At 45.5% G+C, this 19,031-nt stretch overlaps 1 protein-coding gene across 1 annotated transcript; it reads right to left on the bottom strand.

Annotated features, from left to right (window-relative positions):
- Window positions 1-427: 427 nt before the first annotated feature.
- On the bottom strand, window positions 428-17,508 carry onecut3a (one cut homeobox 3a). The gene is made up of 2 exons (XM_037114966.1): window positions 16,201-17,508; window positions 428-839 (listed from the first exon to the last, which is right to left on the bottom strand). Exons 1-2 carry the CDS (start codon window positions 17,237-17,239, stop codon window positions 547-549), a joined length of 1,332 nt encoding a protein of 443 aa, XP_036970861.1. The 5' UTR covers window positions 17,240-17,508; the 3' UTR covers window positions 428-546.
- Between the last annotated feature and the right edge of the window lie 1,523 nt (window positions 17,509-19,031).

Genomic DNA, 19,031 nt, shown 5'->3' with positions numbered 1-19,031 from the left:
TAAGACTATGTGCTGTTCTGTTGTCAGATTTATTGCCGTTCTTTTTCGCCCTTCCGTGTGCCGGCGTAGAGGGGATGAGAGAGAGAGAGAGAGAGACTCGTAAGAGGCAGACACAAAGGAGGTGAGTTGGGAGAAAAAGCAGAATCTGTGGCTACTTGGGTGGTGGAAGGAGGCCGGCGTATATGTCTGGTACCGTCCAACAAAAAACATCAAATCTTTGGTGTCTCTTTACTTTGTCAGATGCCATAAAAATGATTTTCTTTCAAAAAAGACAGAATCAATGATTGTCCTTATGTGAGTAATGCAGAGTGGACCTGACTTCACAATTCACCTTTAGATTATGCTTGTTTCAGGTGAGCGCTTGAAATTCTGACTGACAAAAAAGATGATTGCATGGCACAAAGGATTTTTTTTTTTCAGGCAGAGGACACATTCAGATGGTTCGAGGCCAGGCTGGGTTGTTAAAGACAGGTCTCACAGCCAATTTCCCATGTCGCCTGTTGTTCCAACCTGGTCTCTGGGCCCTCTGAAGGTCCTCACCTCCTCTCAGGCCTTGGAGAAGGTGGTGGCCGATGTGCCCGGCTGCCCGGGGCTGGCACCGTGGTCATCGTGCCAGCGGTCCACGCAGCGGCGGCGCGCATTCATGAAGAAGTTGCTGACGGTGCTGAGCTCCAGGCCAAGCTGCTGGGAGATGGTGATCTGCATTTCCTTGGATGGACGCTTGTTTTCCTTGAAGATGGCGATGAGCGTGCGGCGCTGCAGGTCAGTGAAGACCAGGCGCTGTTTCTTGGGCGCCGTGTTGCGGTCCTTGTGTTGCTCCTGTTCTTTGCGCTTGCAGGCTTGGTGTGGATGGCAGCGGTGGGAGGGATTGGGATGAGAGTGGGAGGCAAAGAGGGGAAAAGAGAACACAAAACAAGGTAAATATACAAAAGTGATGTGTTGTCCTGATTAAATTACAAAGACAGAGGAGTGGAGGGAAGTTAACTAAATGTATCATTAGCCAATACTTAAACACATAAAAACTAGTTTATACACCAGCAGAGATTCTACAGCTCCATCTCTATTGCCATATTAAAGTTGATTTAAAGCTAATCCATGCCTCCTGCCCAGTGGGAATATTCCTTCCATCCTGCAGAGTGCAGACAGGGAGCCAGCCTGCGGTGAGAGAAAGATGGGGTGAGGAGAGGGGGGATGAGGGGGGAGTGGGACTGGCTGTTGGCTGCTAGCTGGAGACACTGCTGTTTGATTCAATATTAATGCAGTTTGAGTCGCAATGGGGGACTGAGTGACTGTTGCACAAAAGTAAGCATTTTGTGTGAGTGTGTGTGTGGAAATGAGAGATAGAGGAGAGGCAGGGAAAGAAAGGGTTGGAGAGAAAGGAACAGAAAAGGTGGAGGAGGAATACAAAGTGTGTGCATATGTTTATTTATCTATCTATCTATCTATCTATCTATCTATCTATCTATCTATCTATCTATCTATCTATCTATCTATCTATCTATCTATCTATCTATCTATCTATATATATATATATATATTTATATATTTATATATATATATTTATATATATATATATATATATATATATATATATATATATATATATATATATATATATATATATATATATATAATAAAAGAACCAGAGAGAGGAGCTGAGAAGAGGAGGGAGGGGCGGTGAGTGAGGAGAAAGAGAGATATTGACCGACTTTGCTGTAGGAATTGGGGGGTTCTCTGTAGGGACTGAGGTCAGAATCCCCCCCCAGCAGGTCTACAGTCTGCTACTTCAAACATAGCCCACTGGAGCCCACTCTATTGAGCTCTGAGAGGGTATTTATAACCCACTGCCCCCCTCCCTCCCTTCCCCAAACACAAACACTCGAGAGTTGCATGCACCGGCTGCTACAAGCCCCTTCCCATACGCAGAGCAATTTTCAAAAGAAAACACACCAAGTGCACTCTTTTTTTACGTTGGGGAGGGGGTCCGAGGGGGTGTTGTAGACTGGCGAACACAGAAATTAATAGTTAATAGAATGTTGTATTGTGGGTAAGTGTGTTGTAACTCAAAGTATTTGTAGGAGACGGGTGGAAAGCAGCAGACAGGTGGAGGCACAGCGTTCAAAAGAGGCAGAAACGGCACCCAGAGATGATGAAGAAGGAGTGTGTGTGTGTGTGTGTGTGTGTGCGCGTGTGTGCGCACATGTGTGTGTGTGTGTGCATGTGTGTGTGTGTGGAAGGTTAAGGCACCACCTCTGCAGCCACATGTTCCCCTGCTGGCCGAGGATCGAAATCCTGCCTGTGTCGCTCTCAGCTTCCCTACTGTCTCAATAAAACGAGAGCAAATTGGAGAGAGAGAGAGATGCCATCCCTGTGGGGTCTCCACCTGCTGCCGTCCGTATTGTTTGATACTCTCATACTCGCCTTCAATAATGTCTCACTCCCACGCTGTGTATGTGTGTTTTTGTGTGAGTGTGTGTCTTCATGCATTTAAGGACAGACTTTTTTATGTGCTACTGTGTGTGTGTGTGTGTGTGTGTGTGTGCGAGCATGAGTGTGCGGATGTGTGTGTTTAGGGGGGGAAGGTTGTGATTATGCTGAAGTGGCTGGAGCCAAGCAGTGGCGCTGTGTGTCTAATTACAGTGGAACAGAGCCCATTGATCAGCCATTGCAGTCCAATCTGTTTACTACAGATGTCTAACCTGCACACAGGCCCATCCATCATATTCATATTTCACATCAACACTACGGCTTCGTACAGTACATCACACAAGCACACACATGCTAATGTGCCATATACAAATTTGTCTAAATGCGTGCTTGTACGGTACAGTGTGTATGTTATCATACGTGATGCTGTGATTTATTGTTGGATTAAGGGTTGTCATGACGATGAGGAAGAGGAGGGAGATTTTCCATTTTATTGTTCGGACTTTAAAGGTATGATATCTAACATTTCTGCATTAGTATGCCTCGAGAAGACTAGATGTTTCTGGAACACTTTATGATAAACATCATTGATAAATGGTAAATTTACAGTTAATTCAACTTTCTGTTAAGACTTATTTGAGCATAAACAACCAATAAATTGTTTCATAAACCACTTCTTAACCAATTGTGAAGGTTTATAGAAATAATTTGCAGCTTGATAATGGCCATCCAGGTAATGTTTAGATGAACACAGTTTTTATTAACCATTTACAAAATACCATAAACATCAGGTGCAACTTGACACTAAGTAATTATTAATTAACTATAAAGGGACCATTTATTTATGGTGGTCATCATGAAGTGTTAACAACCCTTGTTATTTATTTTTATACTAAATAGTTTTATGCTAAAATCATCCCAAATGTTTCCAACAATGTTAAAACACAGAGAAATTTGTAATTTGACTCAAGGTAACCGTGCGTTTCAACATCAGATTATTCGTCAATGAGGGAGGAAGGAAATCAGTGAACGTGACTAAACATAGCGTGAATAAAACTTCAATAATTTACGTCCTCCGTGACATTTCTAACATGCTGATTTTTTAATCAGCGATGGTGGTTACTTAACAGTGAAAACAACAAACATTTGCTTCATGACATCATCACACTATTTTATTTCCTCTGTTTTGAATGACAGACTTCAGCGGCAGAAATTACATACGGTGTGTTTAAGCTGATATATTTCACATTGTCACAGTGAGTTAAAGTCTCTACAGGACGAGCAGGACCGAACATTAAGCTGTAGTGAGTGAAATCCTTCACATTAATGAGGCCTGCTTTCACTAAAATTATAATTTCTTGGTGTCTTTTTGTCTCAATTTAATGACATCACAAGCTGCCTTCGAGTGACACTGACCTACAACCACATGCCAACAAGATGTTATCCAGCGTCTTTCGGGGACAAGCGCTGGCAGGCCGACTCACACAATAGATTTATTAGAAAATAGATTCATCAACATGACAACAACATCTTCAAAAAGGCATTCTGGTCTGAGTCCACTATCGAGATATGTTGTTGTTGTTATTTTTTTTTATTAAAAAATGCAGTTTAGTCAGTTTATACTTCTTATTAAGGCATAGGAGAGCTGAAACGTGTTCTGAATATTAAGCTTTTGAGAAAAGCTTGTGTAAAAATGAGTTATTTCCCTTCTTCCACACATATTTTTTTTTTGGGGGGGGGGGCATTTTCTCAACTAGTTGACACCAAACCACGAACACTCATGGGTGTTCACTGTTTTTGTGATGTCTCTACCTTTAACCTAGCCACTGACCAAATTATAGTCATATATTTGATAAAAAAGGCAGTCATTGAGTGTTGTTCATTAATGCTTGTTAGCACCTTCCGAAGTCAAATTCCTCTCCTCAGGGTCACCAAACTGAAAGTTTACGGTCTACAGAAGCAAATTTGATACACACTCTAGTTGGTTTGGTCACCTCAGTACCTATAACTGGCAAAAAATATATTGAGCCCACATCTTTACGCAAACCGAACATCTGAAGCCACTAAATAAAACCAGCAGAGCAAAATACACACACTTTAGTCACTAAAACTGATAAGACGGTTGAGGATGTGCAGCTGACAGATTTCTAAACTATTTCTTCAACAACAAAGCAAGTTTGACAATTATTTACCAAATAAATCCAAGCTTTTCACAAATTCTTGTTTACAAATCGCAGTTTTTAACTGTACGGCTACATACACAAGCCTCAAACACTCACATGTGAGGACGCTCTGCCTCTACCATGTTTTTTTTGTTGCTGGGAGGACTTTGCACTGCATCAGCTCCCCACTGACCTGAAGAGAAGCTGCCACGTCTGCTCATGCAGAAACGTGGCGTCCCGTCCGGCTTTAGCCTGTGTGGGAGAGGATTTGTCTCCCAGCAGGACGACGAGCCTTAAACAGCAGCGTCGGCCCGTTTGGAGACCGAGGAGGAGCAGCGCGTGCTTCACCGTCCACAGTCACCAGACGACCTCCACCTCCCTGAACATCTGTGGGAAACACCACACAGTCTCTGGGAGGCTCGAGAGCAGCCGCGTGAATTCTCTCTGATCATTATAAAAGGTGAAAATGCTGCATATTTAACAGATGTTAAGATTTTACATATGACTTTTCAGACACGTTTGTACTCCTATAACTGATATGATTGCAATGGCATCTTTTATATCGCACCGACTTACTTTTTGTTGCTGGAGCTTTTACAGTTAATATCATTATCAATATAGATTTTTTAGTTTATATTTAAATGTATGCAGCTTTGAGGACGTCTGAATAGCTTCAGTCCAGTGTGTGACCTTTGCTGTCCCTTATTTGTCCACATGTGTGTGTATATGTTATGACACTCACACACACACTGGCCAAACACCTTTAAATTGTAAGTGTCAGATAAATACATGTTTTTCTCTCTTTTAATGATAAATGAGCTTGATAAGCAGCAACGTTTTGGCTTACATGCAAGTGAACAACATTTTACTTGACGCTGTCATTGTGTGTGTTTTTCAGGCAGTAGAAATCAACATGAGTCAATCTGGCCACAAAAAGAGGATTCTTCTGAAATCTATGCATGGATTTGCGTTTCTGAGGAGCCCAGACAAACCAATGAGCTGGTCAGTGTTTTTAATTACAATTGTGAGGACTTTCGACTATGTAAACCTTCAAGATTAAGACGGTTTTGTTCAAGAAGCACATGAAAAGTGAGCCAGTGTTTGTGCCTCAGACAGTGCCAGCTTCTGTCTCCACCGGGGGCCCAGTCACGTCCTGCCACCTCATCGACCCGCTTGCTTTGTGCCGTTTCGGTCGGCAGGTGTCGCTCTCGCCGTGGCCCCGGCTGCACAGGGGCGCCATAGTGCGCTGCCTTTGCTACAGGCGCTGGATTTAGTAATCAATATCGATCGATCGGTGAGGAAGGGGGCCCTGATTACTGAACCAAGCTCAGCGTAGAAAAGAAAAAAAAATCGATCATTGCAGCTTTTAGAGCTACAGTAGGCACCGAGCAGAGAGACGCGCATAAACTCATGCACAAAGAGCGAGCCGGACAAGAGCAGAGATCCTGGTTTGGTGTTTTTCTGAGGTGTGCGCCCTCCTCTTCCTCCTCTTCCTCCTCCTGCTGCACAGATGTGTATGAGGCTGTGAACAGGAGCGGACTGTAGTTTGAATGGATCCCTCAGGCTCCTCACAAAACACACAAAGACCGATTAACAAATGTCCATCCTGGGTCCTGTTCTGCATTTTTATTTACTCGAACATCACACGAACACGCCGCGAGTTAACCTTCCTACATTTTTTCCTTCTTTTTTTTCTGTTAAAACCATTCAATTCTTTAATGAGTGATTTCTCCAACTTTATCCTCTCCGCTCGGGTGAAAACGGCCCAAACTCGGGCCTATTTCTCTCCCACTGATGACATTAATATTCCTCGCTTCACGACAAACCAAGCGAGGTTAAGAGAAAGGCCCTGGGTGTTCAATATCGATCGATAGATTCGTGAATAATTCGTGTGTGAAATTCAGTTCGTCCAATTAATTATGCCTCGGAGGGGAGGGGAGGGGTGGTGGTGGAGGAGGAGATTCATGACGGGGGATGGAGACGCGAAAACACACCAGGAATGAAGCGGGATGATCCTGGTTTACTTTTTCAAGAAATAAATAAAATAAAGAGAGAGTAGAGAAAAAATAGAAATGAAAATGAAGGAGTGAGTGGTGATCACCTGTGCGCAGCTGTCTCGGGCCTCCTCTCTGTCCCTGCAGATGTGAGTCCATCTTGAGCATTAATCACTTATTGATCACCGCTGCCCTTCCTGCTCATAATGAGAAAGTCAAACGGCCTAATATTGCGCCTGTAGTGCTCCGTGAAAACCGCGATCGCGCATCTGCATGTGGAATTATTCCAAACACTGCTTTGAAATGCTCTCCTGGAGCCCTGTTGGTAAAAGCAGACGGGGGTCAGCGTCTGCTGATTTAATTAATTTACCAATAAACATGTTTACCGGTTACGGTTCGGCGCGTTTATACACACACACACACACACACACACACACACACACACACACTGCAGACTGAGTGAAGCTGCATGCAAACACACGATGAGCGAGGACAGCAGCTTCACTCCTCTCCTGGTTTGCATGATCGGCCGGTTTGACGTGTAAGCTTCGGGTGTGTTTATTAAATAACGTGGATGCTGTTTCTCACGGGCTGTTGCCCTGAAGATTGATGGCAGCGTGAATATCCATACGGCCTCTCCTCTGTCTCCATACTGTGGCATTTATTTCAGTCTGGCTGCAGGGCAATGCCAAGCTCCCCCTCCCTCTTTCCTTCTTTCTTTCTCTCGCCAGGCCCAAACACTTCCAGCTCGATACCCCTTAATGTAATGAGCGAGAATTGGTGTTAATATACTGATAAAGCGACACGATTTGTTTGTTTGCCTTGTGCCGCGACTCAGCTGCGAGGCATTTTCTTCTGCAGCACTTCAATAACACTCAACCTGAACTCAGCTACACCTTCGCCCACATCCAACCTCACTTAAGTCCCCCCCGTCCCCCCTCCCGCCTGTGTTCCCTGTCTGCCTGCAACACTCCTCCTCTTTTAAATTAATTTGCAACAAAACAGCCCTATGTGACGCGCTCCGTCAAAGTTTGAGACGCACCTGAGAAAATATGATTTTTAATCAGCTCTGTTTTCACACCAACGTGTTATTAGCAGCCCGGTGGTAAAGCTAAGAAATTGCATAGTGCTAAAAAAGAAAATCAATAATCAGTAAAGGCTGGTGCCTGTGATGATCACGCTCCTTATGAGGTTTTAGATAATTAAATGCACTGAGCCATTGAGAGAAGACTGAATTTTCAACGTGCGTTATTATTATTATTATTATTTATTTTATTTTTTTTTCCTGTGCCGGTTTAATAGCAGCCTTGGTCTGCATGTGCCACTTATTTGTGCGAGTGGCCCCATTGTTGGAGTGATACTCTTATCTGCGATTATCATTGATTCCATTCATAATTGCTTTGACCAGTTATGCGTGATATAGCGGTAATGATCGTGACGCTTTATTTGGTGGCGTGTGCGGTTTCGTTCGCCCGCAGACAACAGGTGTGGTTGGCCCGCTGTGCATCATTTATCAGTTCATCAGGAGAGGGATTATTATGAGAAACGTGTGTGTTTGTACGAAATCTTAGAATAAATACATAGAATAGTGAATAAAAGCCCAAAAAACCTATTTATAGCTGCTTTAAAATTTAATCCACCTCATGATCAATTTATTAGGATCATTTAAGATTTAGAGGAATATTTCTCCTCATGTGTGTTGTTTCATGCGGGAAACGTTTGCCACGACTTTAAGCTCTTTTTACAGAGTTTACACATTATTTAAAAGCTGCCAGATTCACAGAAACTGAAACTGACGAAAGTGAGACATTTTAAGTAGCTGAAGTTATTTATTTATTTATTTATTTATTTATTTATTTATTTATTTATTTATTTATATGATCAAACCTGTAGATATCCAGAAATCATTCTGGTCAGATGTTCACCTTCTTCTGAATTTTACACCATTAGTGAAAGTGAAAGTTGCATCGAGGGATTTTTATTTATTTATTCATTTTTAATCTAAACGGGCTCTAAACGTCAGTTGTCATTCCCCTCTGCTAATTTCTCATGTGTCGCAGGAGAACGAGCTGATCTGTAGTCAGATGACGGGCCACTGTTGACAGACAGACAGACAGTCAGACAGCTTTTCAATATGCAGGATTTTTTTCCCCCCAGATTCAGTTCAATACGAGTTCTTCACTCAATCATGCGAGCAGAGAGCCAACAGAAATATTTCTTATTGCGCTGACGTGTAATTGCATTTGTATGGTTTATTTCTCCCCGCAATGCTGAACAAAGAATATTAGATTACATGGTAATAAATAAATAAAGCGTGGTTATTATTCTGCAGCACGTTTGTCTCTTTTACTTTTGAGCTTTTTCTAAATTATTGTTAATATTATTAAGGTTTATTATTTTGAAGGAGCTGCGTTTATTGTCTTTTGCAAATCAAAATGGTCTGAAAAAGTATATAAATCATTTATTTATTTATGTATTTATTTATTTATGATTCAAGACTCTCCCAGATATTTTTAATAATTAATTCTGCGTGTAATAATTCTGACCACAAACAACAACAACAACAACAATAATGATAATAACAATAATAATAATAATAATAATAATAATAATAATAATAATAATAATAATAATAATAATAATAATACAAAACACGTATATGATCTCTACTTATAAAGAAATAGTAATATAAAAGAAATGATAAAAATAACAAAAAAAAGAGTGTAAATAATGACAATTTTTAAATTTGATGGTGTAAATCACATTATTAAGACTACATAAACTACGATAAATGTTAAACACACACACACACACACACACACACACACACACACACACACACACACACACGTCTTGCAGTGGTGTTTTTCCACGACATGCAGAAATCCTGAATAACTGGCTGCACAAAACAGCAGTCAGCGTTTTTTTGTTTTGTTTTTTTTTAAAGTTGTTTTTCACACCGGCTCAGTAAAGCAACAAATTAAAACGCAAATTATTAATTGCAGAATAATCGGCGGGCTGTTCGTTATATTTGATAACATGTGATATGAAGGGCTGTGCGCGCGCTCTCATCGATTCATTCATCAATTGATTTCACAGTCGTTTTGTTCCTTTGTTGATCTGTGTGGGGTTGCCCAACCGGAGTTTCGGGTTGCATCTGTGGGCACGATAAGCTGTGTGTGCGCGCGTGTGTGTCTGTGCGTGCTTGTGTGTGTGTGTTTGCGGTTTTGTTGTGATCGACCCTGTACAGAGAGACTTACAGAGGTTCCGTACAAACCATCTGTAGTCTCTCATTTCAAAAAGGGCCCATCGAGCTCTTCACCTGCTCTTTGATTTTTTTTTTTTGATTTTTTTTTTTTTACATGACTCAGAATTGATCGCAGCTCCGAACTTGCATAAATTAGTATTTTAACACACATGTAATCGCGTACTGGCTATTAAAATCATCTCTCGTTTTTTTTCCTTTAATGGCTGAAACAAATTCTACACAAACTCGTGAATTAAAGAGGAAAGTGTGTCTCCAGGGTAATGACTCGTGTTTCGTCTCAAATTAAATCGTGAGAAACAAGCGTGATAATCTGAAGTCATCCCTCTTGATTTCAGAGATTTCGCAGAGATTAAATGACTCCTCGCTGCTGCAGTGCTCAGTTTGAAGTGGTAGCCTCCTCTTTCTCTTTAATTGCGTGGACAATGTCCTTGCCTTGTATTCTTAGGCTGCGCATTAAACAAGCCATTATCGGCCCTTTAATAACCGATGGCCTGTCAGGGCTTCAGATAAGATGCCGCCTCGCTGCTGCCCCAGCGCCGCTGGATGCAGATTTATAACCAGCACCAGCAACCCCCACAAAAAAAAAAAGAAAAAAAGTAATCCGTTACTTGTTTACCAGTGAGTGTTGACATCTCAGGCAACTTTTATTGAAATCAGAATGTGAGAGGGCGAGATCACCAGACTCCACTGGCTCAGCTGTAGCTGTAGCAGGTGAAGCAGAACAGACTGTGGTGCAGACCCAGATCTGTTTTTCGGGAGCATCCCCTCGTTACATAACAGCGGGCTGCATCCACCCAGGTCAACACTTTTTTTTTTCTAATTGCACAACAGCTCTGCTCTTTGGAGCCGCCAGTTGTCTCCCCCATCTTATGCAAACCGCTGCAGATTGTGTCGAGGTCAAAAGTCACCACGGGGATGATTTGTTTGTTCAACACGACGACACATTTCAAGAAAAACACAAAGAATTCCCTGTTTTGTATTTTTGTTTTCTCTCCCTCTGGTTGCGAGAAGAGGAATGATGAAATTTAATTGGGATTATTTTAAATCCTTTTTTGTGAGGGAGGGACACACACACGCACGCACACGCTCACACAATGTACCAGTAACCCTTTGATGCAAGCCGCGTGCATTCAGTCGACTCTGCCAGCAATTTGATTTAAAGGTCATTCTCTCCTATCGATCCGGTTTGGCGAGGGGGCGACGGAGTAGCGTAGGAATTGATCATCTAAAATAGAAGAGACGGTATCCGAGACTGTACAGAGCCCAGACCTCTACTGCATTTATAATTGCTAAGCACGCCCCCCGTGTGAATTGGATCGAGGTGTGTGTGTGTGTGTGTGTGTGTGTGTGTGTGTGTGTGTGTGTGTGTGTGTGTGTGTGTGTGTGTGTGTGTGTGTGTGTGTTGGAGAGACTGTGCAGCAGGTTTCGCTTCTGTCGCTAATCTGATTTCTATTAAAATTACATTATTTTTGAATAATAAGGTCGACTTGGTGAGAGCGGTGTGCGGAAGAGACCGGAAGAGTGTGGGTGGGATGTATAATGAGCGAGAGGGGGGGAAAAAAAGAAGAAGAAGAGGTTAACCGTCTGTGAACTTAAAGTCGTCTCACGCTGCTAAATCCGTCTCGAGCGCAGGGGAGGGAGGCAGCGCGCAGCCGCCGACGTGTCAGCGACTCCGACCGGCGCGAGGGGCAGAGCGCGCGGGTTTATTAGTCGCTCCGCTCGTGCGTTTTGAAGGGTGAGACGTTAATGGGAGAAATGGTGTTGCATGGCGGAGATGAGGGTGGGGGGGTCAGGTGGGGTGGTTGGTGGTGGGTGGTGTGTGTGCGTGTGTGTGTGTTGTGGGGGGGGGGGGTGGGTTGCATGGCTGCATGGCGCAGCTCCAGAGATGGAAAGCAGAGGCCGGGGAATGGAAATCGATACAGATTCAGGGCTCGCCAGATCGGCCTTAACAATGTGGCGCAGACGCACTCTACATCCCGATCACATACACACACACACACACACACACACACACACACACATACACACGGGAGGAGAAGGAGCGGGGGGGTTACACACATGCGAGGCTTTACTCTGGTGTTGTCCTGTGTGATGCGGGAGAATCAGACAGGAAGCCTCATGTCATTTCATATTTCTACATATGTGCAGACTCGGGTTCACTGACGCGCGCGCGCGCGCACACACACACACACACACACACACACAGCCACCACCACCAGCACCTCTTCCTCCTCCTCCTCCAGATAATGATGCGAAGGCCGTGAGATGTCATTTCACGCGGAATGAGCTGCGCATGAACCCAGGATTTAAAAAAGAAAAAAAAAAACCCAACCAAATAGCCTGGAGGTGAAACCTCAAGAAAATGACTGTTGCTCTCTCTCCCACCACCACCAGCACCACCAGAGGATTTTCAAAGGCGATGCTTGTACATGCGTGTCTCGGTACTTACAGCACACGTTGCTGTGCTTAACGAACAACGAGGGCTCTGAAAACCGCAGCTGCACTGTTTACCCCCCTATCTTCCCCTCACACATCAATTATTAAAGTGGCAATCGATCATTTCGCAGGCTAACATCAAGCCATCTCTTCATGAAGAGGGGAAAAAAAAAATCCTGTTTTAAGATTCAATCACATCTTTAATGCCCCCCGTCCAATTAAACGCATTAGCCTGGATTAACTGACCCCCCAACAAAAACAGGAAGAAGACTCTGGACTATTCGTGTTGCTCTCATCACCAAAATAAATAAATGAATAAATGAACAAACAGCTCCAGTTTGGATTCGGCGAGAAGAAGCAGTAAAATGATTTAAATGGAAAACCCCCGGCTCGTTCGTGCTGGACTGGAAAGTAGGGTGCAGCAGGGTGGTGTGATTGACGCGATTGTGGATTGTAATATTGATCGATGGGAGGAAGCTGTTGGATGAAATAATGGTGTTTAGGGCCTACACGAATGCTATTAACCATGTGTTGGGGAAAACTCCTGTTCGCCACCTTGAACTGTCCTCGAAACAGGAGAGGAGGGTGCTGCAGGTCAGCGAGGATGAGGACGAGGAGGAGGAGGAGGAGGACGTGTGTTTCAGCACCCTGGACAGCGCCGTTGCTCCTTCAGAATAAAAGCAGGTTGTAAACCTTTCATATGAACATAAATCTGCTTCGTTCTAGAATATTCACCTTTTAAGGAGTCTGATGCAGCCAAATAGAATGAAAGGTGTTTAAAAGTGTGTTTTTCAGAGGAGCAGGAGGGGAAAGGGCGCAGTGTGGCGGCAGGAGGAGGGGGATGGTGGATGGTGGATGGGGAGGAGTATTGCTCCAGGATTAGGCCTGTGTAAACGGCGTGTAGTCCATTGAAACATGAATAGAGGCCTCTCACCCCTCATTCTCTACAATGTTTCCCCTGCGTGTCCTGCGGGTCCTGACCTGAACACCCTGGCACGTGTCTCCGGCCATTCAAATGGTAATAAACCAACTGCGCTTTTTCTCTTCTTCTTTTTGGGGAAAGACGGATGCCATGGCACCCAATCACTATCACACAGAAGAATGAAGCATATCCCAGCACTTTAAACACAATTCAAGGGGATGATTTGTGAATTTTTTGTGTTTACAAAAAAAATGTTTTATTCTAACCCCGAAGCCTCAAAGGACACACGAGTGACAACACGCAGAACATGATTACAGCAAAGATAGTTTTTTTTGTTTTTTTTTAAAAAAAAGAAGCTCTTTTGTTTTTTTCTTTAAATAACAGCTGTCCTATTTCCCCTCTTGTTCCGGCTCCAGCCTCCCTCCCTCCTCCTCCTCCTCCTCCTCCTCTGCTCCAGGGGAGAGACCAATGGGAGAGAGTGCTGAGGCGGGATAATTGATAGATGCACTGGCTATCCTTATCGATCAGGGCGGTATTGACCCGACCAAATACATTGAGATGGAGTGTGGAATTCAACACAGATGCAAAGACGAATTGTTTTCATCGTTAACGCGATCTTTAACCGCCTCCCCAAAACCTCACCTCTCTGCGCGCGTCCTCCCCTCTCACATGTGCACGTTCAAAATGAAGCCGAATATTTCTTCATGAAGTGGGTTGCGATGCTGAGAAAATGTATTTATTACTGTGTGTGTGTGTGTGTGTGTGTGTGTGTGTGTGTGTGTGTGTGTGTGTGTGTGTGTGTGTGTGTTTTAAAAGCATCCAAAGGTTAAAGCCGGCCTCAACACAATAGGTGGGGACGCCTGTGGCTCTTTGCCCTCGTTGCATTAGGAGATATTAAGCGTGAAGGGCACACGTCGCCCCCTCCCCTCCAAACGGGCCTATCTCTGCTCTGTTTTTCGTTCCAGGGGTTGGATTGTCATGTGTGTGCGCAGACACTGGCATTTTCGCATTAGCTAAGCAGGGCAGCTGCATTGATTTGTGTGACTGTGATGAATTTGGAATAGTAATTTGAATTTATTGATTGATGTGGCCGAGCGAGTATGGCCCGGCCTCACTTTCAGCATCACATCCCCCCCCCTCGACCCAACACACTCACAAACTCCCACTCCCAGCCAGCCAGCCAGCCAGCCAGCCCCACATGCGCGCTCCGAGGAGGATAATGGTGATTTTTAAATGCAATAAGTAAAATGTTGCTCGGTTCATTTACATACGCTCCCATTTGTCATCTCCCCCCCTTCCTCTCTCCCTCCCTCGACTGGGATTCTCTCCGAGGCTCCATTGTGGCAGCAGGTTAATGCACAACGCACAACACGCGCTGGAAAATCTGCTGATTGAAGGAGGAAAAAATAGAAAACCACCAAAATCTATCAACCACTGAGCCACTGGGGCAAATTTTTTTAAGATGAGAGCGAAGCCCTGATTTCCACATATTTACACCTAGGTGTGCGGCTCTGGGGCCTGTCCGACCTTTAAGATATGCAGGAGGTGTGCACTCCGACATGTCAATTGGATTGGGGGGGCTTTTTATCCTGACGCCGGGTGTGGAAGATATAAAACCCCACAGCCCAATTAGCTTTAACAGCAATGGCACTTAAAGAGACAATTGTGGAGTGTTTAAATCTTTATTTACCAGAACCCCACTAAATGCGCAAAGGAACAATTTACATGCCATTAAGTGCTTTTCAATAGGGCATTGACTGGAACTAAAATATGCCACTATATCTGCTTAATTGAACTGTTCGCTGAAATACGACACAGAACAGCTGATTGACGTTTGGGAGCGCGGCGCGTCTAAACAGCGGCCTTTACGCAAACATCGATGAGAGAGGGGACCTCGCTCTCTCACTGTCTCTGTCTGTCTGTCTGTCCGTCTCTCTCTCTCTCTCTCTCACACACACACACACACACACACGTCGGTTTCATTTGCCTCCTGTTAATCAGGTGTAAGTGTTTAAAGGGGGCGGGGAGGGACAGCTCAAATCACAGCGTTTCACTGAGATAAAAAAAAAAAAAAGAAAAATCAAAACGGAGGCTGAACCGACAAAATGGAGACCCGGTGTCACAGTGTGTCTCCTCCTCGCTGAACTGTCCTTTCACGTGATCACAAACCACGACAAAGATGTCTGAGAAAAACAGGCCCCTGAATCCAACTTTGGGAGACAACGCAGGCCTGAGAAAGACGCATCTGTGTCTCTGTCTCCCTGATCCAAATCGATCATTTATCAGTGTGCTACTCTGAAAGGGGACGCCTGGACCTGAAGTATTGATCCATAGGAGGTCATGCTCCCTCCCCACACCCCACAACCCCCCGACTCTTTGGGCCAGGCCTCAGACGAGTCTTGTTTGGCGACAACGCGCTGATTTGACAGCGGGGGCAACAGAGTGTTACATCAAGTTTGATACAAAGCATTTGAGTTTGTTTTACCTGTACAGTAAAAAAAAAACTGTGAGATGTAATCAATTCTGCTCGCATCCTGCTTTGATTTCCTTTGTTTGGTTTCTGGTTTTGTTTGTGTGTGTGTGAGAGAGAGAGAGAGAGAGAGGAGCGAGAGTGTGGGGGAGAGAGGCAGAGAGAGTGAGAGAGAGGGATGTGTGTGTCCATGCTCTAGCCTTGCGTAAAACCTCTATATGTGCGTAAAAAAAACAGCCACATCCGCGCAGGCTGCTGCTGAGTGCTGCCTCCTCTCTTTTGTTTATAACACCTCCACCGTTGCACAGCGTCTGTTTATACTATCATGGATTGTAGCATCAATCAAAATATAGATTTCCCCCAACATTTAACACCCCAACTGTCGTGATGAAGTTTTACTCGATACAATCGACTAATAACTTCTAGTAATGTCTGTTTGAGCAGCTATTGACAGTCTCGCCACATTGACTTCTAATTGATCCCTCCACATCACTCAGGTTGGGAGCTGTCTCCTCACTCACCTGCAAGCCTGAGCGCCGACATCCGCTGGAACTCGGGCTCCTGGAGCCACTTCCACATCCTCCTGAACGTCTCCCGGCCAGACTTGAGTTTACTCCACGGTTTAGGATTCCGCAGCAGGTCAGACAGAGTTCCCTGGGACCGGCACAAGATCCTCTGAGCAAAGATGGCCTGGGGGATGCTGTAGCGCTTGAGCTCTGCCGTTATTCGCTGTGCCACCTCCTTGGTGTTTATCTCCTCCACCTGCCCTGACCCACCTCCCTGCCCGCCTCCCACCACCGTCTGCCTGTCCCGGTCTGACAGCATGGACCCGTTTGCCTGAGAGTGCGGATGGCTGTGATGGTGTATGCCGTTCAAGGATGCCATGAGCCCGGCCCCGTGGCCCCCCAGACCCCGGGCCAGGTGCTCCTCGCCCCGGGACAGCATGGCTGCGTGGGACTCGAAGCCCCCCGAGGAGATCATCTTGTCGTTGGAGAGGTGAGCTCCGGGACCGTAGGCGCTGAGAGTCTGCTGGGAGCTGTGCAAAGACCCCAGACCGTTGGACAGCGGGGACAGGGGCTGCCCCATGCCGGACATGTCTTTGGGGTAGTGGCCGTAGAGGTTGCCCATGGAGGCGAGGCTGCGGTCGTCCCTCATCAGGGTGAAGCTGCCGCTGACGTTCCCGGCCGCGAGTCGCTGGTGCGCCGGATGATGGTGAGCATGTGGGTGTGGATGGTGAAATTTCTCCGAGACGGTGGATATGGGGGGCAGGTGCTGCAGCGGCGTCAGCGTGGTGTAGGTGCTGCTCAGGCTCATCCCGGAGTCGCACGACATGGTCATGGCCGGATGCAGGGGCCCAGACAAAGCGTGGTCCGTGCGGTAGTCCCCTGCTCCCTCCAGTATCGAGGCCATGCTGGACACCATGGCTGACCGTCCGTGCGACACCAAGTTCCGATGCGACGCCGACGACTGGCGCGCGTGCGGGGAGTTCATTAAGTCGCTCGTCTGGTGGGAGTGAGACACGCCGTGCAGATTTCCAATGTTTTCCATTGTAAGCTCCATCGTTGAAAATGATCTCTATTTCCACCCCTCTCGCCGCTCTCTCGCTCTCTCCCTCTCGCTGCTCTCCCTCTCCCTCTCTCACTGTCGCTCTATCTCACACTCCTTTCCAATAAATTTTGAACGATTTCAAAGCCAAGCCATTGATTGTAGTTGCCTCTCTGCAGTCAATCCAGCATGGTTTTAAAAGATCGGGTCCCGGCCGCCACACAAAACTGCGCCGCAAAACCTCAGCTCTGCGTGTGTGTGTGTGTATGTGTGTGTGTGAAGGTGCCTGGATCTCTCGCTGGTGGAGCACCTTCCTGTGTACCCACAGCGCTGCTCTGCTCTCTCTCTGTATATTGACGCGCTCGCGCTCATGTTAAGATGAGACCGAGCCTGTGCGCATGTGCGCGCCCCCGCGGTGTATCCTCCTCGCACTCGCGCGCTCTGTCTGGGGCCAATCTGACGTCACTGACCCCTGTGTCACGGGGTTGTTGCACAGTGAGCCCCGAATTCCTGAAAAAGATTGCATTAGACACTTGTTAAGATAAAACACAGAGTTTATCCTCTGCAGCGTGTGCAACATTTGCACTGGGGCGGATAAGGAGCGCTCGCGTCTTGTTTTCTCTGATAAAGGCGTTTGACACGGCGCCAGCAGCGCATGTGATGCCTCTCCTGAAGGTTAAATATTAATTGACATGTGTCACATCAGGCCACGAGTGAGGAGGGGAAACCGCAGCTTGTCTCGAAGAGGAGGTCAGAGCTTACAGCCTCTGCCTTCGTTCTCCTCACTCATACATTTAAGATTTATTTGTGGATGTGAATTATGGCTTTGAGAGTTGAAAACATGAGATTCCGCGCGGTCTGACCTCTGACACGTTTAAATGATAACCAGCTCCCCGAACCAAATCACATTTGTCTCCAAACTGGAAAGTGAAACGCTCAAACCTTCCTCACTCATAACTTTTTCCTACAAGTGATTTTATTTCTTTATTTATTTTTTCGCCCTTCGCCGAATAAATCTGTGCAGTTTCATTTCACCATCGCCTCCAGGCTTTGACCCCTTTGGCATCTTTTTTTTTTTTTTGCTCCTCGGATCCAGGCCACGAGAATCAAACTCTCCCCCTCACAAACTCTCACATAATGTTCGTGCCTTGACAAAGTTCTGTATGAAAACTTGCTGCTGGCTGACGTCAATCCAGGTCAGCAATCCATCAGTGTCAAAGTATGTATGGATCAGGAGGTGCATCGATAGGCTGGTGCCTATTGCAGGAGCCCGCACTATGGATGCGATACAGCAGGCAGCATGTTGAGATCGAGGCATCGGTTTCTGTGGAGGGCCAACGAAGGAGTCACGCGTTTTTTGGGGTGGAAACTGAGCTGCGGTGAAGTTGTCAAAATACTTGTGAGCACCGGATAAATGTAGATTTATGTATTACAGGTATCAGTCTGTTCATTTCAAATTGTGACGTCGCAGCGCACGGCATGTCTTTTTGCGGTGATGTGTGCGTAAAATGTGCGTAAAAACGCGATGTTTTAAAGGTCACACGCATTCATTTCAGGATCGCTAACGTGTAGTCGTGCGTGCGTGCGTCTGTGTGTGCGCGTGCGTATGCGGGTCTATATGGTGAGATACTGACACGAGTAATGACGCATGGGAGTGTGCTGAAAAACTGCAAAAAATCACAACATCGACACCTCCGTGACATGCTTGAGACACGTTTGAACACACTGTAGAGTGGAGTGTGATGTGTGTGTGTGACTTTCTGTGTGTGTGTGTGTGTGTGTGTGTGTGTGTGTGTGTGTGTGTGTG

The sequence above is a fragment of the Acanthopagrus latus genome, chromosome 11, assembly GCF_904848185.1.
Source record: "Acanthopagrus latus isolate v.2019 chromosome 11, fAcaLat1.1, whole genome shotgun sequence".
Classification (NCBI taxonomy): domain Eukaryota; kingdom Metazoa; phylum Chordata; class Actinopteri; order Spariformes; family Sparidae; genus Acanthopagrus; species Acanthopagrus latus.
The sequence above is the reverse complement of the archived record's forward strand: the minus strand, read 5'-3'. Positions and strand labels throughout refer to the sequence as shown.

Coding starts and splice junctions, on each gene's coding strand:
- onecut3a (XM_037114966.1), bottom strand. CDS start 17,239: ATGGAGCTTACAATGGAAAACATTGGAAATCTGCACGGCGTGTCTCAC. Junction 840..16,200: donor GTCGGCGCTCAGGCTTGCAG/GTGAGTGAGGAG, acceptor ATCCACACCAAG/CCTGCAAGCGCAAAGAACAG.